Source organism: Anomalospiza imberbis, chromosome 14 (genome assembly GCF_031753505.1).
Source record: "Anomalospiza imberbis isolate Cuckoo-Finch-1a 21T00152 chromosome 14, ASM3175350v1, whole genome shotgun sequence".
Classification (NCBI taxonomy): Eukaryota; Metazoa; Chordata; class Aves; order Passeriformes; family Viduidae; genus Anomalospiza; species Anomalospiza imberbis.
In genome coordinates, this window is record NC_089694.1 from 19,075,079 (window position 1) to 19,100,951 (window position 25,873).

Sequence of the window (25,873 nt, forward strand, 5' to 3'; positions counted from 1 at the left end):
AGTCCCAGTGTGTGCAGAAGCATCCATGTGACAGGTCTTGGTGACTGGGAAACAGAGGGACACAGTGGAGATGGTGGAGGGATGGGCTTTTGGGGGTCTCTGACATGAACCCTCAGCAAAGGGCGGAAACTGATTCCCCCACACCACCCACCTTGCTCCTGGGGAGGCAACGAGTGAGTGAGAAATATTTTCTCCAGCTTGTACACACACAGTTGGTTCCATGACTAGCCTGGGGCTCCTTTGCTTTGTGAGCAACAACTCACCTCACTTTTTCCAGCCGGTATTTTGGGGCAAAGCAAGTGGTTTGTCACATTTGGGGATGCCCCAGGGTGCTCTGCATCCTGCCCTACTGCAGTGAAGCAGAAGAGTGCTCAATACTGGAGGGAAGAGAGTTTTCTGGGAGAGATATGGGAGATCTGGGCTGTGCCTCAGGCACCAGTGTCTCCTGCTATGGATGTGACTTTATTTTAGTCATCCCATCTGGGAATCTCCTGGTGCTGTGAGATTCATCTGGAAAGGCTTCCAGAAACAAGCAGATGGGGAAAACATCGCCAGGCAGACAACATGACCATAAAGAAAGCAGCTGAGGGGTGGCAGCATGGAATGGGCATGTGGGAGGGTTGGGATAGGCTGCCAGGAGGGGTCTCCAACTCTGGGTGCTGGAGTTCTGCATGGGGCAACACAGAAACTTCTTGACTCTAACCCTGGCAGGGATGCTCTGGGCACCATGGGATGACAACATCTAGAGATCACAGGGGATAGTCAGGAAAAGCATCCCTTGGGGGCTGCAGTGACAGGAGCCTGGACACAGTCAGAAATTAATGGTTGTGACACTGACAAGTGCTGAATTAACCATTTTCAGCTACTGGGAGTCAGCTCCAGGTTCCTGGACCAGAGAAATAAGAGTAAACCTGAGAGACAAGGTCTAACCCAGGAGGCCAGAAAGAAAATATCATCAAGATACTCAAGGCTATGGGAAAAGGAATCCAGGTGTGAAAATTGGAAGTAACTTGGGGAGGGGGCCCAGATCCTGGCCTTAGCTGTACACAGCAGCAGCTTTGTGCAGGCACACAAGAGCCAGTGTGGAGAAAATCAGGCCAAGGTCCACTGGACATCGAGAGGGAGCCCAGCTCCTCCTTGGCCCAGCACACCAAGGAGGACCCCACATGACCCAGCAAGAGCAAGCATGGTCCCAGCCAGTGGGTGCCATTAGGAGCTGTGGAGCTTCCAAGGGCTCTGCAAACCCATGTGGGAGCCTCTGCAAACTGTCAGCACCACCCACGGCCAGGCCAGGCAGCAGCTGTGCCTTTGAGAAAGCTGCAGAGAGGCATTGGCATTCCGGTCCTGCCTGGAGCTCATCTGCCCATCCCCAAGGGCACTGTCCTCCTGTGCAAATGTGATGGAAAAGCCAGACAGGCTCCTGCCATGGAGACTCCCAGAGGACATATTTTGCCAGAGCCAGGGACCCACACACATGCTTGTTGTTTCCCTGAAATGTGCAGTTCTCACAGCAATAACAGACTGGAGCAGACAAAAATTACTCAGAACCATTTGAACTGTGTCTAATCTCTTCTCTCTCTCTCTCTCTTTTTTTTTTTTTTTTTTTTTTTTGTGTGTGTGTGAGAGAGAACAAGTGATTTGTGACAGCTTCTCAGGAGCACTGAGTATCTCAGAAGCAGCAGCCACACACAGGGCACTCACTCTTCCTGGCACCAGGAAAATGGCTGTGCCACATGGCACAAATCTGTCTGGAGGACCAGGCAGGGCCCCTCGTATCAGCACTTCCAAGTTGCTGCACCCCAGCAGTGATGGAGCAAAGAGGGGCTGCAGCCCAGTGCAGTTCTTGGATGGGCAAACTCACAGGTACAGGCACCCCCGGGGAACAGCAGTGCAGCAGGGCTGATGCCATCAACACCCCTGAGTATCCAGAAAATCCATCCCTGATGGACCTACCCTAGCATCAGAGTAGAAATACTGCCATGGAGGAGGTCCCAAAACTAAGCCTGCTTTCCTCTGCTGGGTTTCCCTGCAGTAAGTGGGTCAGTGGAGCATTTCTGCTTTCTCTCCTGTTCCTCACATCAGAGGTGTCTCTGAATGAGTCAGGCAGCAGAAGCACTCACTGGAAGCTCCCATGGGCTGGTGGGCTGAGCTTGGCCATGGAAGCTGGAAGGCTGTGGTGGTGCCAAGAGGGAGAGAAAGCCTTTGAGATGGGAATGGTGTTTCATGCCTGTGCCTCCAAAGCTGAACACCAGGAAGGCACCTGGCAGGGAGCTGCAGTGGCTGTGGGCTGCTGAGGTGCTGCTGCTGGGTTCTGTCCTTGCATCCACCACACCAGGCTGAGCCTGGCCCCACCACACAGGAGTCCCCAACCCTGAAGCACCTCCACCTTGTCAGCCCAGATCCTTCTTTCCCGCTGGAGGAAGCTGAGCACCTGCACCAGATGAAGGTGCACGTGTGCTAGGAAAGATGAGGCCATGCTGCAGATGCCCAGGCCGTCAGATGCCCCTGGGATCATGTGTGTAGGAGAGCCCACAGCTGGAGGTACTGAAGGAGATCTGCCTGGTCCCAGGGCATGAAGGCATCCCTCTGCTCAGGGCAAGGGACACAAAACCAGGCACATGTGCTGCACAGGGATGGAAGCCTTTCATGTAGCAGACATGCAGGAGATCCCAGTGCCACCTGACACTGGTGTTCAGATTGGATTTCTAGGGGCCAACTTGCCTCCAGCCATCCCCTCCACAGCCACATCTTTTCCTTCCATGCCCAGGGAAGTGCTGTCCGATCACTTTGGTCTGAATGCGCACACACTGCTCTAGCCAGCTCCCCTTAATCAGGGCAGTGCAGGAAACACATGGGACATTGCTGCAGTTCCTGACCTACGTGCAAGGGCCATCGAGGTGCCGGGATGTTTACGAGCAGGATGTCCTCACCAGTGCAGATGAGTGCTGCTGTTAGTTCCTGGAAGAGGGTTTGTTCCCCTACCCGTCCCACGCCGCCTGCGCTCCTGCTCCCACTCACGCACTGCTTTCCATTAACCCCAAATGACGGTCAAGTCTCCTCTGTCACAATCTCCATGAGAATTTTTTGTTACTTGTTGTGTTGTGTCTCAGGATTTCCATCTTTGCTACACCCTGGGCAGCTGCATCCCCAGCTGGGAAGTAGGTGGCATTTGTTCTACGGGAGCTCAAGTGAGTAATGGCTCAGAGATCAGAGGTGTCATCATTTCAGGGGAAACAGTAAAATGTGTTCCTACCAGGCAGCATGTCCAAGCTGCCCAAATCGGCTCCGGGGCAGAGGCACAAGAGGCCTGAGCTGGGTGTGCTGGCTAATGCACTGCAGCTGAATGCACTGCTGCTTCCAACGCAGCCGAGCCCGCACGCCGGGGTGCTCAGCTGCCCAGAATGCCGGAGGGTTTGGGCTCCTTTTAGCCAGCGGCAAAAAGCGCCCTTCCCGCCCTGCGACAGCCCACAGCCAAGCTCCCATGTCAGAGGAAGCAAACCACCATGGCCTTTAGGAACGCCTTTGTCCCTCGCTGGACGCCGCTGGAGCAGCGCTGCTAGCGCACACCCGCCCCGGTCAGGCGGAAGCACCAACGACCCCGGGGACACCGGGGCCGAGGGGCCCCGAGGAGCCGCTCCGGGCGGCGATGCTGCTGCAGCACCGGAGACCTTGCAGAGGGGAGCACCGAGGGCACCGCCGGGACACAGCCGAGACCCGGGCGCGCCCCCGCGCACGGCCACGGCCGCGCTGCACCCACGCGCGCTCCCGTTCCTCCCCTTGCGCCCCTTTCCCCTCGGGTCCCTTTTCCCTCGTGTCCCTCTTTCTTCCTTCCCGCCCCTTTCTCCCGACCTGTCCGTTCCCGCCCCTCTCCCGGTGACTGCCCATCTCTGCGCCCCTGTCCCCGCCCGTCTCTCCCGCAGCCCCTCTCCCCCTGGTTCCCCTCCTCTCCTCCCTCTCTCCCCGCCCCTCGCCCCTCGCCCCTCTCCCCGGCGACGCGCGCTCCCGGTGACGCGCGCTCCCGGTGACGCGCGCGCCGTGCCCGCGCCTGCGCGGAGCGCAGCGGCGTCATGGCGGTGCCGGGCGGAGGTGGGCCGGGCCGGGCCGGGCCGGGCCGGGCGGGGAGGGGATGGCTCGGGGCGCGGGTCCCCCCACTCCTCTCCCCCTGGCAGCGGGTCCCCGGCTCCCCCAGCTCGGCCTCCCCGCTGCAGAGCGCGGTGTCGCTCCCTTTGCACCGCGCGGCGGCGGCTGCCGGGGCCTGGCCCCGCTTGAGGGCCCGAGGGGGCGGCTCCGGGCACGGGCCCCCAGCCCCGGCCACTCTGCGAGGGGCGTCCCCGAGGGAGTGAGCGGTCTCGGGCACGGGGCCCCGGAGGCCCTGGGAGGGGGCTGAGGGACCTGGGAATTCCCGGAGACCTGGGGGAGTGCCAGTCCCCGTGAGCTGCGCGTCTGGGCAGGGCTCCTGTGCCCCTGGGGAGGCGCCGGGCAGCTGCAGGGGGCTGCGGTACGGTCCTCCCCGCACTGAGCCTCTCCAGGTGCCTGCAGGTGCGAAGGACGACACATTCAACGTGCTGGACCTGGCGGAGTACACCAAGAACCGGCCCTGGTGGCGCAAGATGTTCGCCCCCAGCTCGGGGTCGAGCGCTGAGAAATACAATGTGGCCACGCAGCTGGTGATCGGAGGGGTCACGGGATGGTAAGATGGGCCGGGGTTGCCCTTGCTGCTCATGGCAGGCGCTGGCTGGGTCTCTGGGGTCACACTGGCAGCTGCTGGGTGATCATGTGGCAGTCATTCAGAGAAGGGCCTCCTGCCCCCTGGCATGGTCTGCTGAGCTCTGGGACGTCTTAAATGCTGTCTATAGCTTGAAGAACTGAGACTGTCTTGAAGCAAAGAAAATTGCACCAGTCTGTAATTATTTTTAACTTGGTGCTGTTGAATTAGAACAGACAAATAAAAACCGCTTGAAACAAGGATGCCTCCTCCACTGGAGGTGGATGTGCTTCAGGCACCTGCATTAAAAACCTCCTGGGCTCACAGTTCCCAGGGTTTCCTGTCATTTGTAGCTGGGACCGAGTGTGGCTCTATTTGTAACTTCATTCCCACAGCATCGTTTGAGTTGAAAATATTGTGTAATCACTGCTCTGCCTCTTACCACGCCACTCATCTTCACCTGGCAACCGGGTAATTATTTAACAGTGTATGACAGAGCTTTGTCTTCTCACAGAAGCGTGACCTGGCTGCCTCTCTCATACGAGAGACATGGACACACCTGCACTAGGTGTATTCAGAAATGGGTAAAGGCAGGTTGCTGTGTTGTTTGCAATGCTCATAAGGAAACCGTGTTCCAAGGAAAGTGTGGTTTGGGTGGCACAACACACCAGCCTGTGACTCTGCCTTGACTGAGCAATGGGGTGGTGCTGGCTGCAGGAGTGTTTTTCATGTTGAAAGCAGGTAACCCATTTTGGAGACCAGTATAGCCTTACATCACTGCTGTGTGCTTGTTCCATCATTTTTCTCTTCTGAGAAATAAAAAGGTAAAGTAAGTAGTTAATTGCTGCTTACTTTTTAAATAAGTAAGAAAGAGGCTTCTGATTTGCTCCCCATGCTCTATCATGAGCAGTACGTCTGCTTCCTAATTTCCCCTCAGAGATGATACCAGTTAAAAAAAACAACATCAAAACATAAAATCACTTGTTGATTTTGATGAAATCACAGATTTCTGGTTACTCTTTTAGGAGAAAGATGAGGTTGAAGAGATAAGAATCAAACTGAAAAAGGCTGGAATGTGACAGCACAAAGTGAAAAGCTGTAAAGCATTAATTTTGTCTGGGTGCAAATCCTTCTCTCTGGTTGCACAAGGGTTTCTTCTGCTGATTGTCAGGCTGTCTCCAGTCTTTGGTAACTGCTGCCAAAGGCAGCCTTGCATGTGGGAAGCATAATATGTGTCTGTGGTGTTTCATTCTGACTGAATGCCGGTTGATTTGTAGGTGTACTGGATTCATCTTCCAGAAAGTTGGAAAGCTGGCAGCGACAGCAGTGGGAGGAGGCTTTTTCCTACTTCAGGTGTGTATGAACAGCAGCCCAGGCTTTCTGAGAACCGTGCTGCTGGGGACACAGGTCTCTCTAGGAACCACTGCCTGTTGGGGCATGTGGGATCAGTCTACCCCCTCTGCCAGGGGCTTTGTGTGGCTGTGAATGTCAAAGGTGTGTGTTCTCCAGGGCACATGGATGCAACAGCAAAGCAGGGTCAGTGCATAAACCCCAGGATTGCCAGTGCACGTCCACTGAGGATCTCCTACCAAAGGCTAGGCCAAAGGCACAGGAGAGCTTTTACTGCAGGGGCACCTGAGTGGAGCATGAGGCAGCCTTCAGCTGCAGTGAGCCATGCTGCTGCTGCAGGACAGGCTAGCATACTGACTCCTGTGGCTGTGGACACAGTGTCCCTGGAGGAACAGCCCTGCATGTCAAGAAGGATTTACCCATATCTGTGACGTGCTTCCTGCCAGCCTGGCTTCCCGAGGAGTCAGCCAGCACAGGTGGGGCTCACTGTAAAGCACTGGGGAAGAGGAGAGAAAGAAGATCTCTCTCTATCCTCTACCACTTCTGCTGGTTTCCAAGAGCCCTGGCATTGAGGGAAGCTGCTCAGATGTGTTCATGTATCTGGTGCATCCTGGAGCAGGTAGAGCAGCTCTCAGGCCTTGTTCAGCTCTCACCTGTTCGCTCCTCAGACAGACAGGTCTTGTGTGTGACTCATTCTCCCTCACTCTCCTGGTTCTGCTTGTTCTGCTGAACATCAGAAGCTTGCTCTGGGCAGAGGGAATTCCACAATTGAATCACCCTGAGCAGATAAAATAGTTTGAGAGGAATGGGCTATTAATAGCTGTGTCCACCCACAGCAGCAGGAGAACTGCAGAGAGTCCCAATAATATCCATGGCAGTTGACAGGGGGAGGTGATGCCAGCTTTACACTGAGGAAGAGAGGCTGAAGCAGGCTAAGCTGCAGTGTGTGCCCAGCAGTTGAGGCATTACTGTGGGAGACAGATTACGGTGTTGCAGAGCAGCTGACACAGCTCCAGGGTTGGTGTTCTGTCCAATTTTTAAGCCAGTGTGCCCACTGGACCATTGAGTGGGAGGTGGCTGTGGTCGGGGAAGATGGGTGAGCAAGAGGTTTAGCTGTGGTCATGCAGGACTTCAGGATTTTTTTTCTAATCCTCAAAACTCTAGATTGCAAACCACACGGGATACATCAAGGTGGACTGGAACCTAGTGCAACGGGACATGAACAAAGCCAAGCAGCAGCTGAAATTTCACACCAGTGGTAATAAAATGCCTCCAGAAGTGAAAAGCAGAGTGGATGAGGTGAGACAGCTCTCCCAGGCCATGTGCCAGAGGGACAGCAGAAAACAGGATTGATTCTTGAGCTGTTATGGATGTTCAGTTGTGCAAATACAAGGAGGGAATTTCTTGCATGACAGCAAAATGGGAGTGATGACAAAAGCTGTGGATGTTGCCTGCCTAGAGTTTAGGAAGACATAACTTCCCACAGCATTCTCCTGGAGGAGCTGGCTGCTCGTGGCTAAGCAGGATCTGGCTGTGTGCTGGTGCAGCTAGGGAGGGGAGGTCATTAGGTTGGAAGTTTTCCCAAATCTGAGCAGTGGCATCTCTGTGAGCATCACTTGCCTCAAGAACAGCCTGAGGGATTTCTTCTTGGCAGGAGGGTCAATGGGTGGCCTGATGTTGTTGAACACTGTTGTCTCTTTTCACCCCTGCTTAGGTGGTCATATTTCTGAAGAAGAATGTTATCCTGACTGGAGGGTTTGCTGGAGGATTCCTGCTTGGAATGGCATCCTAGAAGCTGCGCTCTCCTTTCATGCCCAACCTCCCCTCCCCTACTGCTGTTATCTCTCACTTAGAAGTCAAAGGATGTTGCCAACAGACTCAGTCCCGTCTGCTCACAGGTTCCAGCCCTTATTTCTTACAACGCTGCTTAGTGTGCTGGGGTTTGTCTGGAAGTTTACAACTCTCAGTGTATCATGATTTCCCACCAAATACGCCCAGTCTCAAATATTCTGATGAGTCTCAACCATAAAAATGTAGCGGCAGAGAAAACTCTTAAATGTGCTTCTTCCAGGTGCTCAGGACTGTTACATGTACCTTTGTCTGCCAGTATATGTGTCAAACTCTTCACCACTCTATATGTGTCAGCTCTTCACCACGGTTTAGCTTTCAGTATTCCTGCCCTGGTACCTGGAACACCTCTGCTTCCCTCTGCACAGAGGTGGTCTGTGGAATCCAAAATGTGGTTGACTGTCCTGGGGTGGATGCAGAAGTGTCAAAGGACAGCCTGAGCTGTGTCCAGGACAGGGGAATGTGGATTTTTCTGCCCTCCCCCTGCTGTTTCACTGCACATAGATGGCCATTTGGCTTTGTCTCTGCTGGTATCCTTCCCCATACTGCAATTGCATCACTGGCACTGCTGATGGAAACGGAGCACTGAGGCTGACTCTCCAGGCCCTTTCCTCATGATGTTTTCTGAAAGTCACCAAGTTGTGTGCTGTAGAACCACCTGACTGCTCAGCCTTTGAGGCTCTCTCCTGCTTCCAGCAGGCCCAGCCTGGCTGTGTCAGATGGGGGTATTTCAGCTGTGCCACTTACAGTAAAACACTTTGGGCCTCTGGCTGGGGTTTCCATGTCTACCACAACCTTCTCTGGTCACTTTGGTATGGGTGATGCTCCTTGAGCTGTAACCATGTGGGACAGGATTGTAGACAGGAAATGCATCCCTGCTTAGGGTACACTGTACTGGTCCAGGTTCCTCTTGCCAGCTATACTGGAGAAAGGAGGATGATGTGAAATGGAGTGCAGTCCTTTACTTGTCTCTGAAGAGCACAAATTCCTTCTCCCTGGTCTCTGCAAGCAACTGAAATGACAAAACTTTTGTGAAGATCAGACCACACTCTTGTGAGAGTGGTTTATTTGCATATTTCTGCCTCAGTTTTGTTCCTTCCTTCTTTGTGTTTGCCATTTCCACAAGAAAAGCTGTTTGCTTAATTCCAAAAGCTGCAGCCCTTCTCCTGCAGGAGATGAGGCAGCCCAGGTGCAGAGCTCAGCTGTTTTTGGACAGTCTGACTCAGTGCAGTTGTGTGCAGTACAAACAAACATCCCCCAGAGGTATTCTGCGAGCTTAGAGACTTGTCTGACAATGTGGTGATGTCCTCCAGCAGGTGCAGGTAGGAGTTCTTGCCCAGAATGTGGGATTTTATATGAAAGTCAGCTCATCTTTCAATGGGAAACATGGTAGGGAGCAATGACACTCATGGGTGGGTGTTTTGCAGCACCTGGCTCAGCAGCTGCACCCCATTTCCAGTGCTGTGCAAAGGCTTTGTGATCTGCTGCTCTCAGTATGGCTGGAAGGGGGAGAGAGCTGCTGGTAGAGCTGAAATGGTGGGCTCTTCCACCAGAGGGTTTGGAATGAGCACTTGCAGTTGGTAATTTTGTTTCAGCTCTGTTGATTGAAGTGTCCATATAGCTCCACGTGAATTAAGCTGTGGTTTTCCTCACCTTCAGCATCTGAAAAGAGGCTGCAGGTTATCAGGAGATAGAAGTTGCTGTCTTTGCTCCTGTCCTGCCATACATGGCCAAGGAGAATGAAGGAGCAGCTGGGCTCACATCCTTTAACAATGGCCTTCCTAAAGGCCATCCTGGACTGCAGGAGTGATGGGATGCAGCAAATAGATCTTACATAAATTGGTGTTTAGCAGTTACAGATGGTGGTGGGGTTTTTTGCGATTTGGTTTGTTTTTCTGTAGGATCTGCAGACGTGAACATGCATAAATAGATACATTGGTCTTGCAGGGTATCTCTTGTTCCTGTAGGACAACAGCACTGCTGCTCTTTGGCTGAGTGGGCTGCAGAACACAACTTCTTCTGAGATGCACTGATCTCCACAAAGCTGTCTCCAACAACAAAGCTCAAAGCAAATCATTAACAGACCTTTGGGATGTTTTTCAGGCTCAAGTAAGTCACTGCCTCTGCCCAGCCCTAGGTGGTGTGAGTTCTGCTCAAGTCCCAGTTTGCTGCTACGGAGAGAAATGGCCCAGAGAGGGAGCTAAAATGCTGCTGAAAGGGGAAACAACAGATGTATGCTGAGTTTGATGTGAATGTAGGCAGAGAATGGACAAGGACATCAGGATGTGGCAAATCTTTCTGCTGTGCTGGTGTTGGGCTCGCGGCTGGCACTGTTTGATGCCGTGGGGCGACACTGGAAGCTTTGATGCTGGATCAGTCTGTGGGGATGCATTTTCATTGGTGCAGGTGCCAAGATGAGGTGTCCCTTCCCCTCCCCACTCCTGCTCCTTTCAGTCTTGTTTCAACAACTTCTGACATCTGTTACACTAGGAGAAGATTTCAAACACATTAGGCTTTTAAAGTGTTTTATATATTGTATGTAAATGCTTGTTGAAGTGATATTTTATTAAACAGTTTTGCTCTAAATGCTTCTCTGTGTGAGGTCTGTTGGCTTCCTGGGGACCAGCACGTTCCTGTCTCACTGTGACTGAGGGGAGCACCCACAGCCAGAGCAGCAGCAGGAGTGTAGCAGGCAGCACTTGGGGACATGGGTGAGTGGTCAACTTGGCAGTGCTGGGGGAATGGTTGGACTCGATCTTAAAGGTCTGTTCCAACATAAATGAGTCTATGAGGGCACCAGCCTTCCCTCTCATCCATACAGGTAACCTGGGCTATCTTCATAAATCCCTCTCCCTGATCATCCTGGCACCAATCACCCATACTCCCAAGAAGTGGGGTGCTGCTAGGGCAGGAGGTGGGTCTGTAGCCAGCCTGGGTTGCCTCTGCTGAGCAAATTTGTTCCACCCAACTTCAAATGGGCACAGAGATAAGGCTATTTCTTTTTCATAGCTGCAACGAAAGCCTAAATACATATATTTTATCATCTATTAGTGACTTTCTTTCCACTGTTCCTGCTCAGATAGGACAAAAGAGAAAAATTAGCTACTTGTCAGTGTTTGAGGTGGTTCACAACACTGTCATCGCTTTTCCCTACTTTTCAGGCACACTAAACCCCCTGTTTTGTCTTACAGGTTTTTTCTTGGGGGCGAGGGCAGTGGGAGGGGAAGACAAGCCCTAAATTATTCTGATCTTCAGCCCCAGTTATAAAAATATCAAGCAGCTTCTATTTAAACATGATCTCACATGGCTCTGGGCCGTGAACAGCAGCCAAGACGCCCGGCTTGCAGCTCAACAAACAACCAGAGACCGCAATTTGTTCCAGTCGTTTATTTTGTACCATGGTATTTCAGAGCAGTGAATACAGATGGTTTGCTCTTCTAGGCTTCAGTACACACAGCTATTGTGCCTAGACCTCAGTGGTTTATAGAAGCTCTATTTCATTAGTAAGTTGTACTTGATCACAGCACAAAAGTCCTTTACGGCTAGATCTAATACAGAGTTAGGGCTAGTGGGTTGGGAGCCTGATATTTGGGTGCCTGGACTCCTGCTACAGGCAACTCTGAAGGGTGGTGCAGGAACCTGTCTATGAGCTCTTCCTACAGGTCACAGGAAATTCTGCTGCATGGCCGAGAGCTTCTGGAAAGCCATCTCTCCTGGGGTCCAGACACAGCCGGCTTGGGAGTGAGTCTGGAATGCTGTGTGGAAAATAACTGCCTACAACTGCTTGTTCAGTAAGCAGCACCTAAGTCAGTTCTTGGATCTAGCCCAGGGCTCTGTGACAGGCCTTTGGGTATCAGCAGTTTTAACTAGACTTGGATTCAAAGCATATTGCTTAAAGGTGTTCAATTAGACATAAGTTTATAAATTTTGTATCAACAGTCAAATCTTTCAAATGAATATTGCTTTTTTAAAAAAATATCCTATCCCTGTAGCAATCCCTGAAATTATATTCCTGTAACATTTTTATCATGCAAATAGCAGCGTGTAGGCAATTCAAATATAAAATAAACTCTGTCCAGTGGAAAAGTGAGGCACTTAGGCAAAGTGACTTGTAGTCACTCATGATCTATACAAGACTTAGGAACAATCATCAGACCCGATTCCCATTCTTGAGCTTGAACCACTGGACAGGCAAATGTTGTCTGGAACTACTGCGTGGTGGCAGCAATACCTTTGTTGTATCAAGATGGGTTTGATTCACATTTAAACTCACTCTTCTGAGCTCATTTCCTGTACCTCTCACTCCAGAAGCCAGAATAACTCGGTTCCAATTCTCCATTTTTAGAGCAAGGATGGATTAGAGTAAGGTAAGCATCCTAAAAACATCAAGTTGACATTTCACAGGTGTGATGCAGAGGCAACATAGATTATGTTTTCATACAGAAAATAAAGTTTGTTAACCAGGCCATATGTTGGTACTGTGTAATGCTTTTTGGTGTGCTGAACAGTGTGTTCCAGGAGCAATCTGGCTTTTCTGAAAGTCTAAAGAAGGCTTGAAAAAACACACACGAGCTCTTCAAGTGAGTCCATGCTCCAGCACCTGCTGGAGCTGCATTGTGTTACTGAGGTGGTGGGGAAATTCCTTTTGAAGTCAACTTAACCTTTTCTCTCTCCCTTTCTTCTCTCTCAAACCCTGAACAACAGACGGATCTGCCCTTGGCATACCGAGCGCAGCATTTCCGCATCTCCTGAAGCGCAGCTTCACACTTGGACTCCAGGTAGTTGTTCGCTGGAAAATAAGAAGGAGACACCAGGTCTGCAGAGAGGAACAGGCTTTGTTCCCTGAGGGAGCACACCTAGCCCAGCTCTTCAGCTGCTTACAAGCATTCTATCATTTTCTTGCTCACAAAAACCTCTCTTTAGTTGCAGCTATCTAAAGCTGTGGCCAAAGGCTCTCAGAGAGGAGCCCTGCAGGAAGAGACTCAGTGTTGTTTGAGTCTAGAACCACCTGCCTGTCTGCCCAGAAACACAGGGCATGCACAGCCACCTCCTCTGCCTCGGATGAGCTCTGCAACCACTACACAACTGCACTCACACCCATTCTGACTTTTAAAAGATTAAAAGAAGCAATAGCAGCATAATGTGAGACACACAGCACCTGTGGAGAGCCCAGAAAGCAGCAGTGAACACCTTCTGGTTAATGAGCAAACCACACTGCTGTGATCGCTGGGCTATGAATGCCCTGCCTGGGTTGGTGAGTGAGCTGTAATACAAACACAGAGATCAGCCCTGAGAAAAAGGTTGTGGTGATTTCTGCAAGCTGGCAGCCCAAGAGGCATGGCAGGCCCTTGGAGAGGAGAGCTGATCTCTCTCTGCCATAACCTGCAGTTGATGAGTACTCCAAGGCTCTCCTAACTATCCCTCTGCCTTTGCATCTTTGTTTCTAAAACTGTAGCTACGTACAGGCACACCATCATCTGTCAAGGATGCATTGCTGAAAGTCAAACACAGATAGGAAAACACAAAAGATTTACAGCAGGCATTCAGTCTCTCAGAGGAAGCAGCAAGATCTTTTGGAACAATGAGTTTTGAGAAGTCAGCATCTCCCAAAGGTCCAGCTCCCACCCTCCCTCTCACACACTGGGTACAATGACTGTGCATTCCTCAGTAAAGGCTCTTACAGAGGAAAATTGCTTTGCTCTCTCAACTCAGCTGCTTCATCTGCACACTTCAGACACCTCCACAGCACAATACGTGAACAGCAGCAGTGACAGTGACATGTACATGCAGCAAAGAGCTTCCCTGCCAACACTTAACCATTCAGATCAACACTGCACACAAACCTACACAGGAAAAACACCTGGAATAACTTCCACAAACGTTATAAAAAGAACATTGCCACAGATGGGACCAAAGCAGGGTCAACCATCAGCTTTTAAGTGCAGTAGTACAGGGAGAGAAGGTAGACCTTTGTGGGAGAATGCTCCAAACCATGAGGACATTAGAGGTCATCTCCAGACAATTGCTGGGGACATGAAGACCACCTCACACCTCGAGGACAGATCACCTAACGTGTTCCTGACAGAATTCTGTCTCACCTCTCTTGAAACACCCCTGGAGCAGCTCTGCGGTCTTCTCATGCGATCCACCTACTCCCTCGCTAACCACACTGTAAGAGAGCTTATTATAAAGTCTAGCTCTCCCTGCCCACAGCTGAGTCCCAAAAATACACCTGGGATCTCACTGCCAGCACGGAGAACACTATAAGCACATTACTGTTACTAATGCTCTGCTTTATACTAATGATGTCTCATTATTTACAATTAAGCACAAAGCAATTCTATTAAAATCAGATGTTATAATTTTGTTCATTTTGCGACCAGGTGATGCTAATGTGCTTTGTTCCTTCTCAATGTGAAAAGGACAAGGTTAAGTTAAAGAATTAAGTTCCACCAAAAATCAAGACATCAAAGACAAAATGACACTTGGTACCTTGCAAGCATTTCTGTATTTCACAGGCTTGTTTCTGGCAGGGATCCTTCTGGGACATGTTCAGGAACTAAAATGATAGGAAAATGTTACTGTAGATCAGGGTTCTTTACAGGGGGTAGGGGAAAGACAATGTCCTACAGCCACATCTTTCAAGAGCTCCCCATTTCCCCCACTGTCATCATTCAGAAAACATCTGCTGCTGTTTGCAGGTGCCTGCCAACATACACAAGAACTCTCTGTGTCTGGCTAAAAGATGATGATGGGGACAATGAATAGAGGAAGTTTCATGTCACTAAGTTTAAAAGCCTTTTTCTTTTCTCTAGTTAAAATGTGTCCTTTTTCACTTGGGTGTACAAAGATTCCAGAAAATATTCAAATTAACACAGCTGACTAAATTTTAAGAGTTTTCTATCTCTAGACCGAATACTGAGACACAAATTTGTGTGAAATCCACCTCTATGAGCTTTACACAACCAAGGATTTGGTGGCAAGTCATGGAACCACAGCTGGAGAAGGCATTTAAAAAAACAATCAACCAAACAACTCAGTTGTGTATATGCCATAAAGCCAACAAGAAGGGCTCTTTCCATTTTTATTTCAGGAGAAAGTCTCTTGGAAATCCTCTCCCTCTGTCCAAAAAAACCCCTCAACCAGACTGGAGGACAGCTCCATCTTGTTCAAATCCATCGGAAAAGGATTTCAGACACTCAAGTTGATTTTTCTGCAGCTGTGACACCTGTAACTGTGTCAGTGTAAGATCAAAAGCCAAGCATAAGCTGGTGGTACCAGTAGTTGAACGGGAGACCTCTAAGGAAAGCACCAGTGTCACTGAAAGTGGTGGTGAGACTGAACCCTCTGAGCCACAGTTCAGGCTCTGCTCAGAGCTGGGCGCCGCTGCCTTTCCAGTTTCTGACAAGTCACCACCCCACAGCAGTTTCCAGCATCACTAGGCCATGTTTTGCAGCATCCTGGCCAAATTCCATTTGGGGCAATTACATTCTGCCTACCTAGAACTCCCCCTGACGTTTCACTTGGTCACAATACTCCTCTTCACTGCCTGTCCTAAACTCTTGTGTGATGCTGCTGTGTGTTGTTTAACTGCTCCCACCTCAAAGGTGGCTGCATTTCAGTGGAGAGAGAACCTTTTATTGTACAAAACAGACAATGGCATCTTCCTAGAGCCACTGCTCCTGAAAGACAAAAATTCATAGTAAAGAAAGACTGGGAGTAAACAGTGCACAGTACAAAGCAGGGGTAATGTCTGCACATACCAGATTAATCCCCAGGCACGAGTTTAAGCAGCAGTTCTTCAACACCATCAAGCTGTAAGTGACAAGGAAAAGTTCAATAGGTCTACAGTTACTGTGGTTGAGCTAATGGACTTCAACAAAGTAACAGTCCTTTGCCGTCCCTCAAGGATCTCAAATGACTTCACAAACAGGAATGACTATGGTCTATTGTTGCCACCATCCTTACCATGAGATGGTGCTCTATCTCCCAAACGCGAGAGTTACTATCCCTGTACTGCTCACCCTGGGACAGCTGCCACATGTGAGGCAGCCGGGATGGGGGGAGCTGGCTGGGTCGCAGCGCCTCACCCAGGGGAACCTGAACTCTTTGGATCCGAGCCCTCAGCATACCTTCCTCCTGGGGGAAAGTAACAAACAGAGCAGGCAGTTACTGGCAGAGGCACCTGAAACAGCAAAGCTACAACCACGGGGAAGCTCAAAGCACACACTTGCCTCTTCTGCAGCCACGAGCCAGGTTTTGCGGTGCTCATCGCAGTAAACCCCCACGCGCCGCACCCAGAGCCGCACGGGTGGAGCGCCAGCCTGCCCTCCCTGTGCCATCCCTCAGGCGCTTCCGCAGCTCAGGTGGACGGCATCGGCCCGCGGGGTGCACACGAGGTCTCCTTAGCTCTGAGCACATTCACGGAGAGAGCTCCCGGACCTGGCAGCCAGGTGGTGTCTGACTCGTTGGATGAGATGCTACGTGCGGAAATGTCCCTAAAAGTCACCTCGGGAGGCTGAGGTGGTGCCTAAGCCAGCGGAAACGTCAGGCCAAGTCGTACACCGGGACACGCATGCCGGGTGGCATTGGTAAGGCATTCTGGGGCAAAAGGTGCTATTGGTACAACGTTAAACCCTGTGAGTATTGGCTTTGCTCATTCCACTAACAGTCCTAATAACAGTCTTTGTGTAAAACGAGGGGGAAAAAAGAGGTGGTCTAAATCCCAAAAGCAAAACTCGTGACCAGCAGTGAGGCGAGCTTAACAGGAACGAAGATCACTCTGGAGACAAAGCACAGAGCTCGGTGTGCAGGACTCTCATCTTTGGAGCTCGCCGAGCTGTCGGGGTGCGGGATCCTTTGTCTCATCTCTCAGGGGTGGCAGCACTGTCCATTCACACCCAAACTCCTCGGGAGCAGCACTCAGGACTGCGTCACTCGGCTTTTGGCTGGTCACAGAGAGCCACCAACACGGGCAGAGGAGCTTGGGGCATTGAGGTGGTTCCTGCTACTGTAACTTTTGTTTAACAGCACGGTTATCTGTGTGCCAGTTAGATCAAGCTGAGCCATTAGCAAATGGAGGTCAGGGGAAATGATTCTCTTTGAACCCTAGAAGAGGTAATCAAAATGGTACAGACAGTCTTCATCCTTTATCTAGGTGTAAAGTAGAACAAAGTTAAGCTGTAACACATACAACATCCTCCTGCTATGAAGCAGATGAAATATTCTTTATCCCAGTGAAACACAGTGGTCTTCTGAAAACTTGTAAGGTTATAAGGCATATTTCAAACAGGAGCAAGAAAATCTGGGTACAAAATAAAGGAGTGAACGTCAGGGAGAGAAAAAAATACATTGTTATACATTAGGGTGCGTATCTAACAGAAAACACTCTGCCATGATGCCTTCCATATCTTACATCAGGGTTTCTCTACCTTTTTGAGCCAAAGGAGCACTCAGCCTTTTTGAGAACAAAACACCAACCACGGATCAGCCTGAACAGCACCATCACAAAGAAAACTTTGAGTGTTCTTTTATTACTTCTTTTTTTCACCCATTCTGTTTGTTTCCTTGCTTGATGTGTGGGGATGTGCACGCGCCCTACACAAAGCACCACTGTTCTGCCTGCCATCCTGTGACAAGGGACAGGCATTCCAAGGAATGCCCCACCAGCTGGATCACTGGCATTTAGAGGAATGTGACTGCAGTCTGACAAGCCTCACAAGGCCTTCAGGAATTAAGGTTAAAGGGACATTTCTGTAATCCTTTTCCTTTCTGCTTTAACCTAAGCCACATTACAAATTTAAACCCCTGTGTGGAACTCTGCCCAACAGTGAAATGCAGCAATTGCCACTGATCATTTTCAGTCAGCTGAACATAATCACCCCAGGTGGAATTTGGCCAGGATACTCTCCTACTCTGCAGTAAACTGCAGGAAGTTCCATCATGATAAGAAATGCCCAAGAACTTGCTTTTGTTCCATTCAAAGCTGGAATTTTTATGGGTCAGAACCAGAAGGCTCAAGACTGGCTCCGGTAATAGAAACGTATGTCTCAGTAAGTGAGCTGTGTTTCCTGCTGTAGGTAAGCTCTCCTGGAAGGTCTCCTATCCAAAGAGTGCCCTGGTTCAGCCTGGCTGAACTACAGGTAGCAGGACTAAAGCACAACATGCACGTCTGTGCTCATGGTGAGTGGAGACGGCAGCGATGACAGACCCGGCACAACGGAACAAGCTCTCATGCAGAGGACACTGTGCAGAATGGGCAGAGGTTAATGTGTGTTTTCACCCTTTGCCCCACTGATTTGCCCCAGGCTTCCCCAGAACTGCAAAGCTGAAAGGCTCAGTCTGGCCTGTGGAGGCGCCCAGGTAGTGCCACATGGAAAATCCTGAGGTCAGGCAAAACCGTCGATTGGGTGTGGGGTGGGACGGGAATGGGATCGGGGTGGGACAGGAATGGGATCGGGGTGGGACAGGAATGGGATCGGGGTGGGACAGGTGTCTGCAGCACCCAAACACACCAAAGAAACTGGAGATTGCACAAGCACACGCTCAGACAGTGCACCTGAAAACATACACAGTGTCTTACTGCTGCAGGTTTGATTAGAAAGCAAAAACAAAGCCTGAAGGAAGACATGGGTGGAAGGAGAAGAGAGCTTACTTATATTTTAAACAAGTTTAAAGCCAAGTTCTTATACTGCTTGCTTCATAACCTATCAAAAAACCACCACAACCAACAAAAACCCCAACAGCTTAAATATGCAGGATTGCAGCATCATCCTTTGAAACTTAAACATTCCCATCGACATAGCTGTAGAAGGCTGAGCTGTTCAAAGTGCTGTTTTGGGGAGATTCAAATCCCAATCCCCACAGACAGGAATAATATTGGCAGATGTTCTGTCCACCTTAGCATCAGCCTTAGAAGTTTAACGCTGTTCTGGGACCTGGATGGATTTCTGAGCCACAATATATGGATAAATGTCAAAATGGCCAGGAGGAGGAATGCAGCTTGTAGTCACGACAATTTATTTGGTTTTAAGTTGGGTACATTAAAATATTTTATGGAAACAGTGACAGAACTTGCTTCAGATGCTGCTTGGACCACCCCAGAGCTGGAGGTCAGTGTGCTGAATAAACTCCACCCTTTATCACCTTCTGTTCTAAAAAGCAACTGGGAGCTCAGCTGCCATTTAGGCACCAAGGAAAAGCACTGCTGAGGCTCAGCAGTGCCGTGCTGACACAGTTATAGCCCCAAAGCACGGCTGGCCAGCCTGGCCTTCTGCTGGGGCATGAGAGCAGCCTGCACACCTCAGGCCTACAGGGGTGCTGAGCCTTCCCGAAAAACCCAGCCCAGCTCTGGCAACAACTCGGGGATCTGATGATCTGGTGATTAAGGGCATGTGGAGACACTCTAAAGCTTCTTCTTGGGGGTTTGGACTCTACTCTGCCTGGAGCAAGCCCCTCTGACTCCACGCTCCGCTCTGCCCGACCTACTGAGGGGTAGCAGATGCTCACCGACCAGCCGGGCTGTCCAGCAGCGTGGGGAGGGCAGGCCGAGCTTTGGTGGGATCTAAAAAAACAGGAAGACAAAAAGATGGACATAATGCGGGGGGAGCCAGGCAGAGAGGCGGGGAGGGCGAGGGAAGGGATGCAAGAGCCGGGCCGAGGAGCAGGAGCGGGGGCAGCGCGGCCAAGCCGGGCAGGAAGGGCCGGAGGGGAGGGGGTGTGGCGCGGCCGTCGGACAGCACCGGCCACGGCGGGGCGGGCGGGAGGAGGGCGCAGCACATCGCCGCAGCCACCGCGTCCCCCCGGGCCGGGGCCGCGGGGCCGGGCGGGCGGCCCTGGGCGTGAGGCGGCCGCGGGCGGGCGCGCCCCGGCCGGGCCCGCCATGACCTACCTGCACCCGCGCCGTGACCGCCGCGCCGCGTGCGCCGCGCAAAGCCGTCCCCCGCCCCCCGGACCCGCCGCCTCCCCGCGCCTGCCCGCAGGCCCCGGAGGCCGGGCCCGGGCCCGGGGCCGAGCCGAGTCGAGTTAAGCCGGATCGGGCCGGGCCGTCCCGTTCAGGCCCGGCCCTGCCATCCCCCGCCGGTCCGCCGCGGGCATCGGCCGCCGGGCGGAACCCCGGCGCTGCCGCTCCCGTGGGCGGCACGGCCCTTCCGCCGCGCCGCACCGCTCGCCTCGCCGGAGGCTGCGCCGATTGGCTGGGAGGGCCTGCGGGGGCCGTTGCTATTGGTTCATCCTCCGAGGGGGCGGGGCGAGGGGCAGGCGGGCCGGGGCAGGCAAGATGGCGGTGCAGGCGGTGCACCTGGAGGCGGACGCGTTCTTGGTGTGCCTGAACCACGCGCTGAGCACCGAGAAGGAGGAGGTCATGGGGCTCTGCATCGGAGAGGTACCGCCCGCGGAGGGGCGGCCCCGGGAGGGGCGGGTGGCGGCGCTGCCCGCGCGGGGCCGCAGGACGGCGGGGCGCGGGCTGTGACCGCCGGCATCGCGCACGGAGCGAGCCCGGCACCCCTCTCGTCTGCAGCCCTGGCAGCCGCCAGCGCGTAGGTCAGCTCCTGAGAGAGTCGAAGGTCAGCGGCAGGAAAGCTTCCTGCGGCCGTCGCCCCGCGTTCTGCGGCGCGCAGCTGTGCGCTGCGATGCTCGGAGAGCCGGCCGGGCCCTGCGCTTCTTTCTCTAGCAGAGGAATCACTGCTTTCCCCTCTGTCCTTAGGTGGACACCAGCCGAATCGTCCACATCCATTCTGTGATAATCCTGCGGCGCTCTGACAAGAGGAAGGACCGTGTGGAGATCTCACCAGAGCAGCTTTCAGCTGCTTCCACCGAAGCAGAGATATCCTTCAGCAGAGACAGCAGCAGGCTCGCCACTGAAGTGCTTTACCTCAGAGCTCTCTCCTGGGCTGCGTTTTAGGCCTGCACTTGGCTCGAAGCTGTCAGCTGCTCCCTCCTGCAGCTGCTCAGCTGGGAGGGCTGTGCTGGCCCTGGGCTCTTGCCTTTCCCTGGAGTCTTTGTTGCTTCCAGCACTTGCAGTGGTGTCGTGTTATGATTTTTTTATCGTTGTTTTGTGTTCGGTCACAGGTAAAACTGCAGTGTGTTTATGGAGGGGGTGGCAGTTCAGCAGGGAGGCAGAGTGGAAGAGGAAAGGTCGGCAGGGCTCCAGCTGCTGCACTGGGGAGCCTCTTCTCTGCACACACTCAGGGATGCTGCTTTGGACAGCTGCTGGAATGTTGTTTGTTGCCACATGCAAACAAAATCCAAGTTGCTTCTGCAGCTGTGAGTCCTGATGGTGCTGGGGAAGAGGCTCCCATCAGCTCCCTGCACTGTTTCTTATCACTCCTCCAAAGGGATCTGGAATTCTGTTGACTCATAGGAAACCCTTTTAAAACTGCTGTTTTTCCTTGTACATACAGCCCTTCCCTTTGTCTGTTGCTCCCAAAAGCTCCTTGACCCCCACACAGGCTGGCTGAGATGACAGGACGTCCCATGAGGGTGGTGGGCTGGTACCACTCCCACCCCCACATCACTGTGTGGCCATCACATGTCGGTAAGAGCAGCCCTGGCCTGGGCTCTGGGGGAAACTCCAGCTGCTGATCCTGGCACTGTCACTGCAGCTCCAGAGCTGCACATTCCAACAGCTCTGGGTCTGAAACATTCCCCGACTGTCTGGGTGGGCTGCAGGGGCCCCTGCCAGTGTAGCCCCATTCCTGTGTGTGCTCCCCAAGGACCCAGACGTGGCCCAGGAGTCACAGATCAGCTGCTGCTGGTGCTGCTGTTCTTCCAGATGGAAAAACCAGACCTTGGGTGTGGGGAATAGCAAAAAATCCCTGTGGGGATCCTGGGCCTGCCGTGATATTTCTGATATCTGTGAGTGTTGATGCAGAGCTGAAAACTTCCATAAAAGAAGTACCTGAGTACCTTATATGTGTTTGACTTCATGGTGACCTGAGGCAGCAGGCTGGCTGTGAGATAATTTCTTGGTTTTGTGGGCTCAACTTCTATTTTTAAGATTTGCTATTTAATTACATTTTAAATCGGATCAAGTTCTTTCTTTAAACTCGAGTCACCCAGAGTGAGGATATAAAGGTTGTGACATTTGTTACCAAATTCCAGCTCACCCTTCCGAAGGTGGCAGGTCACTTCCCAGCCCTGCAGGTGAGCAGGGCAGCTCTCACTCTCATTTCTGTCCCTGCAGATGTCCGCACACAGGCCATGTATCAGATGATGGACCAAGGGTTTGTAGGGCTGATCTTTTCCTGCTTCATTGAGGACAAGAACACCAAGGTAGGCAACTTAAAAATGGCCACAAACCCTCCAGGGGCTCATGAGAAACATCAGGGCAGAGCAGAAGTCCTTGGGTGCAGCCTGCAGGAAGGGCAGAGCTGTGCTGGGAGCACTTGGAAAGCACAGTGGGAGTGGTTTGGATTGTGATCCCAAGGGCAGGAGAACAAGTGATGATTGCTCTGAGCTGTCCAGGGGGGCTGCAGCAGCAGCTGCAGAGTGTGCTCTGAAATGGGCCGGGGCTCTTCCCTCAGGTGTCCAGCCCAGCACACACAGCTCTGCCCCTCTTCCAGCCTCGCCAGGAGGTGGGATAAGCTGACAGTCAGGTCTAGGCTGTCCAGGCAGCTGCTGCTGAAGAGATTTTTCATCCTTAAAGGGTCTATCAATGTATGCTTTAAGCACCTCAGCAAGCAAATCACAGCAAAACATCTGGAATTCTATTGAAAGCTTCTTGAAGGGATGTGTCTTTGCCTTTTAGATGTTTTTTGCCTTTGGAATCTGACTTTCTGCTGTCTCTTTTAGACAGGCAGAATTCTCTATACCTGTTTCCAGTCTGTTCAGGCCCAGAAGAGCTCAGAGTGAGTACAGAGTATTATGTCTGACTGTATTTTGTCCTGTCTCTCCTTTCTCTGGGTTGTCTCCAATACGTGGTTTCTCAGCCTGTTGTGAGGAGCAAATGTACAGAGATGCCTGCACAGGGTCTCCTGATTATTCCTGCAGGCTGCTGGAAGAGAATCTGAAGATTAGGAGTGATTCTATTAGCCTAGATAATTTATTCTTTTAAGATTTGAGGCCAGGGTGTGGATTTGTGCTGCAATTTGTTGTGTGGCACCACTTTTTTGCTTCCAGCTCTAGAGTTTGAGCCCAGGGCCACAGGCCCCTGGACACAAACGCCAGCCCTTTTCCATGGGAAACAGAACTCAGCAGCCCAGGTTCCTGATGCCAGTTTGCAGGAGGTGCTTGGCACTGCCAGGGCTGCCCAGTTTGAGGTGGTGGCACGTTGGGTGTGGGACACATCCTGCGCCCTTCGGAATTTTAGGAGGCGGCCGCCCACTCAGGGCCACGGCCTCAGGTTAAAACTCAAACTCAAGACCAGTATGTGGATATAAAATGCTTCCCTTTGCCTGTCAGCTCTGGCATATGTTCCCAAAAGTGGATGTGTGGCACCGCCAGGCCTTGGACATACTGTTGCAAGGTTGTAGAAGTCAATTTTTTGTTTGCTGCTTATAATAAATCTCATAACCTTCCAGATACGAAAGGATCGAAATTCCCATTCATGTTGTCCCCCATGAAACCATTGGGAAGGTGTGTCTGGAGTCAGCTGTGGAGCTGCCCAAGATCCTTTGCCAAGAAGAACAGGATGCCTACAGGAGAATTCACAGGTAACAGCCCTGGGGCTCTGCCCCTCTCCAGGGCTTTCTTTGCTGCCATGTTCTACTGTTGCTGTTCTTAAGACTACCAAAGCTTAGCAAAGCTGCAGAAATTAAGAAGGATTAGCAGCTCCTGTGCCTCTGTAGAACTTACTGAAGTCTGTAGAACTAAGCCTGGGGTTAGCAGCAGAATTTTGGGGTTTTGTGATCACGGGTTGTTATCCTTGTGAATGTGCAGGGCTTCAGCAGGTGAAGAGGTTTAGGTGTACCTGTGGTCTGGTTAGTGATTCGTGGGCAGCTGGTTTTACAGCCTGTGTTCAATACACAGTTCCCTGCTGTGTTGTCTCTAACCTGCTTTCTTTTCCTTCCCTTAGCCTCACCCATCTTGACTCTGTAACCAAGATCCATAATGGCTCAGGTAAGGATTCCTTTCTTGCACATGCTAATACAGGGTGCTGCTCCCAGAATCAAAATGGTGGAATCTTGTTACACAGGAACAGAATTATAACTAGGAACTTAAAATAAAAACTTCAAAGGCTGCAGAACACCCTAATCCTGGGTGAATCATGAATGTTGTATCCTTCAGACTTTGTAGAATTGGCTAAAATTAAAGAAGACTTTGGGATTGTTTGGGGGTTTGGGGTTGGTTTGTGTAGGTTATTTTTTCTCTTGGAACAGGAAAGGGGATTTGGGATTTGTTGAGTGTTAAAGCAGTGTCTCGTTGTGTTGCAACAAATAGTTTATTTAGTTGTTGTTCTGCACTGGGTTTTGTATTTTGCACGGAGTAGTATGTTTGTATTCCCCTCTCTTACCACATGGTCTTCCCCTAAGCCCAGGGTGGTGGTTTCTCCCTGGTCTGCTCCTCCCCTCTCGCCCTCCTCACTTGTATCCCATTGACTGTGGCCCCTCTCCTCTGCCCCCCATTCCCCTGGGTTTAAAATCTCCCGTGGTGAGACCCTTGATCTCTTTTCCTCCCTTGGACTTCCCTGGAGTGGCTCCACAATAAAGTGGGACTCTGGTCCTGAGAGGAAAGAGCACTTCCAGTCTTTTACTTTTGTCCTTGTGAGATTGAGAGGGGCCAGGGGCCCAGAGCGAGCTGGATCGGACCCCGAAGGCCCCGGGCTCAATCTTACAGTGTCTGGCTGACCTGTATGCATACTTCCATCTCCTGGCACTTGATAGGTGTTACATGGGCGTGACAGCTTTCCTTTTGCCACTGTGATGGGGTGAATCCTAACCCACTTGTTCCAAGTTAATCACACCGTTGTTCATTCACACATGTTTAGGAAATGAGGCATTCTGTGATGTGTCTAAATTTAGACATTAATTAGCAACAGTGATTAGCTGTATGCAGCTTTTCATTGCAGAACTGTCATCCCTGCCTGGGTCGCACTGAAATGGTGTTTCCCTGTTAGAAGATGCTGGTTCTGACCTTCCTGTGTGGTTGCCAGGGCCAGGATGCTGGAGGGTTTCCTTGGCTGTCTGTCGGTTTTGGGGACGTTGCGGCACACCGAGTCTTTTGTGTGTTGTCCTGGCATGATGTGTTGTTGCTCTTTGCAGTGTTCACAAAGAACCTCTGCAGCCAAATGTCTGCTATCAGTGGGCCCCTGCTGCAGTGGCTTGAGGACAGACTGGAGCAGAACAAACAGCGCATGCAGGAGCTGCAGCAGGAGAAGCAGCAGCTGTTGGAGGAACTTGCTGCTTTAGAGTGAGGAGGAAATGCAGACCCTTCAGGAAAGTGACACGAAAAAATCTTCAAGAACTACTCCAGGCTGAAGGGTGGCCCTACATTGCCTCAGTGAAGGTACTGGCTGTGCCTCTTCTCTTGCAGCAAAGAGCACAGCTCCAGGATCAGGACTTTACCTGCCCCAGCTTGGTGCAAAGCAATGCTGTGTCTGCAGTTGCTGCACTTCCGGCTCAGTGGTGGGGCTGGGCAGCACCTGAAGACTCCTGTTCTGGAGAGCACACACCTGGGGAACCTGTTGTTTCTCCCTCTATGTTTTGATGGCAGTCCTACTGCTTTACATGTATTCCAGGAGCCTGGAACAGGAGGGTGACAGGGGAAAAGTGTGTCCCTGCTGTCATATCTGATGCTGCCAACTTCTGCCTTCTCTTAGTAGCTTCAGTTGACTGTGATCTTACCTAGTAATGTTCTGGATCACTGGTCATTCACCCAGGCAGGTAAGAGGTGGGAGGGAAGCTTGGAAACAGACCTGGAAGATCTTTGACATAAGATCTGTTTTTAGTGTATGTCAAACCAAATAAAGAATTCCAAAGCTAGAGCTGTTGGGAGTAAAAATTAAAGGAATGATACCAAGTGCCAGTGCCTGCA

The 25,873-nt window shown here is 51.6% G+C and overlaps 3 protein-coding genes across 7 annotated transcripts; 2 read left to right on the forward strand and 1 right to left on the reverse strand.

The window, feature by feature from the left end:
- Positions 1 to 4,001: 4,001 nt before the first annotated feature.
- Positions 4,002 to 10,489, forward strand: FUNDC2 (FUN14 domain containing 2). Its single transcript, XM_068205324.1, has 5 exons — positions 4,002 to 4,086; positions 4,540 to 4,690; positions 5,983 to 6,058; positions 7,220 to 7,354; positions 7,770 to 10,489. Exons 1-5 carry the CDS (start codon positions 4,068 to 4,070, stop codon positions 7,845 to 7,847), a joined length of 459 nt encoding a protein of 152 aa, XP_068061425.1. The 5' UTR covers positions 4,002 to 4,067; the 3' UTR covers positions 7,848 to 10,489.
- Positions 10,490 to 11,275: 786 nt separating this feature from the next.
- CMC4 (C-X9-C motif containing 4) lies at positions 11,276 to 19,545 on the reverse strand. Of its 5 annotated transcripts, XM_068205322.1 has the most exons (5): positions 15,928 to 16,008; positions 15,667 to 15,718; positions 15,403 to 15,585; positions 14,396 to 14,462; positions 11,276 to 12,692 (listed from the first exon to the last, which is right to left on the reverse strand). In XM_068205322.1, exons 4-5 carry the CDS (start codon positions 14,451 to 14,453, stop codon positions 12,523 to 12,525), a joined length of 228 nt encoding a protein of 75 aa, XP_068061423.1. In that variant the 5' UTR covers positions 14,454 to 14,462; positions 15,403 to 15,585; positions 15,667 to 15,718; positions 15,928 to 16,008; the 3' UTR covers positions 11,276 to 12,522. The 5 variants fall into 5 exon arrangements, with proteins under 5 accessions (XP_068061423.1, XP_068061420.1, XP_068061421.1 ...); XM_068205319.1 differs by lacking the exon at positions 15,403 to 15,585 and having other exon boundaries at positions 15,928 to 16,047; XM_068205320.1 differs by lacking the exon at positions 15,403 to 15,585 and having other exon boundaries at positions 15,872 to 16,000.
- A 601-nt stretch (positions 19,546 to 20,146) lies between these two features.
- On the forward strand, positions 20,147 to 25,854 carry BRCC3 (BRCA1/BRCA2-containing complex subunit 3). Its single transcript, XM_068205326.1, has 8 exons — positions 20,147 to 20,285; positions 20,607 to 20,726; positions 21,350 to 21,437; positions 22,086 to 22,174; positions 22,694 to 22,749; positions 23,422 to 23,553; positions 23,916 to 23,959; positions 25,102 to 25,854. Exons 1-8 carry the CDS (start codon positions 20,181 to 20,183, stop codon positions 25,251 to 25,253), a joined length of 786 nt encoding a protein of 261 aa, XP_068061427.1. The 5' UTR covers positions 20,147 to 20,180; the 3' UTR covers positions 25,254 to 25,854.
- The last annotated feature ends 19 nt before the right edge of the window (positions 25,855 to 25,873 follow it).

Excerpts from the sequence above, each read along its gene's own strand:
- FUNDC2 (XM_068205324.1), top strand. Across the intron at positions 6,059-7,219 it reads GAGGCTTTTTCCTACTTCAG|ATTGCAAACCACACGGGATA; the intron begins GTGTGTATGAAC and ends TCAAAACTCTAG. Across the intron at positions 7,355-7,769 it reads TGAAAAGCAGAGTGGATGAG|GTGGTCATATTTCTGAAGAA; the intron begins GTGAGACAGCTC and ends ACCCCTGCTTAG.
- CMC4 (XM_068205318.1), bottom strand. The coding sequence starts at position 19,498 with ATGTCCATCTTTTTGTCTTCCTGTTTTTTTAGATCCCACCAAAGCTCG. Across the intron at positions 14,463-19,411 it reads CTGGACAGCCCGGCTGGTCG|TTCCTGAACATGTCCCAGAA; the intron begins GTGAGCATCTGC and ends CTATCATTTTAG. Across the intron at positions 12,693-14,395 it reads AATACAGAAATGCTTGCAAG|CGAACAACTACCTGGAGTCC; the intron begins GTACCAAGTGTC and ends CTTATTTTCCAG.
- BRCC3 (XM_068205326.1), top strand. The coding sequence starts at position 20,181 with ATGGCGGTGCAGGCGGTGCACCTGGAGGCGGACGCGTTCTTGGTGTGC. Across the intron at positions 20,727-21,349 it reads CTGCTTCCACCGAAGCAGAG|AGGCTGGCTGAGATGACAGG; the intron begins ATATCCTTCAGC and ends TGACCCCCACAC. Across the intron at positions 22,175-22,693 it reads TTGAGGACAAGAACACCAAG|ACAGGCAGAATTCTCTATAC; the intron begins GTAGGCAACTTA and ends TGTCTCTTTTAG.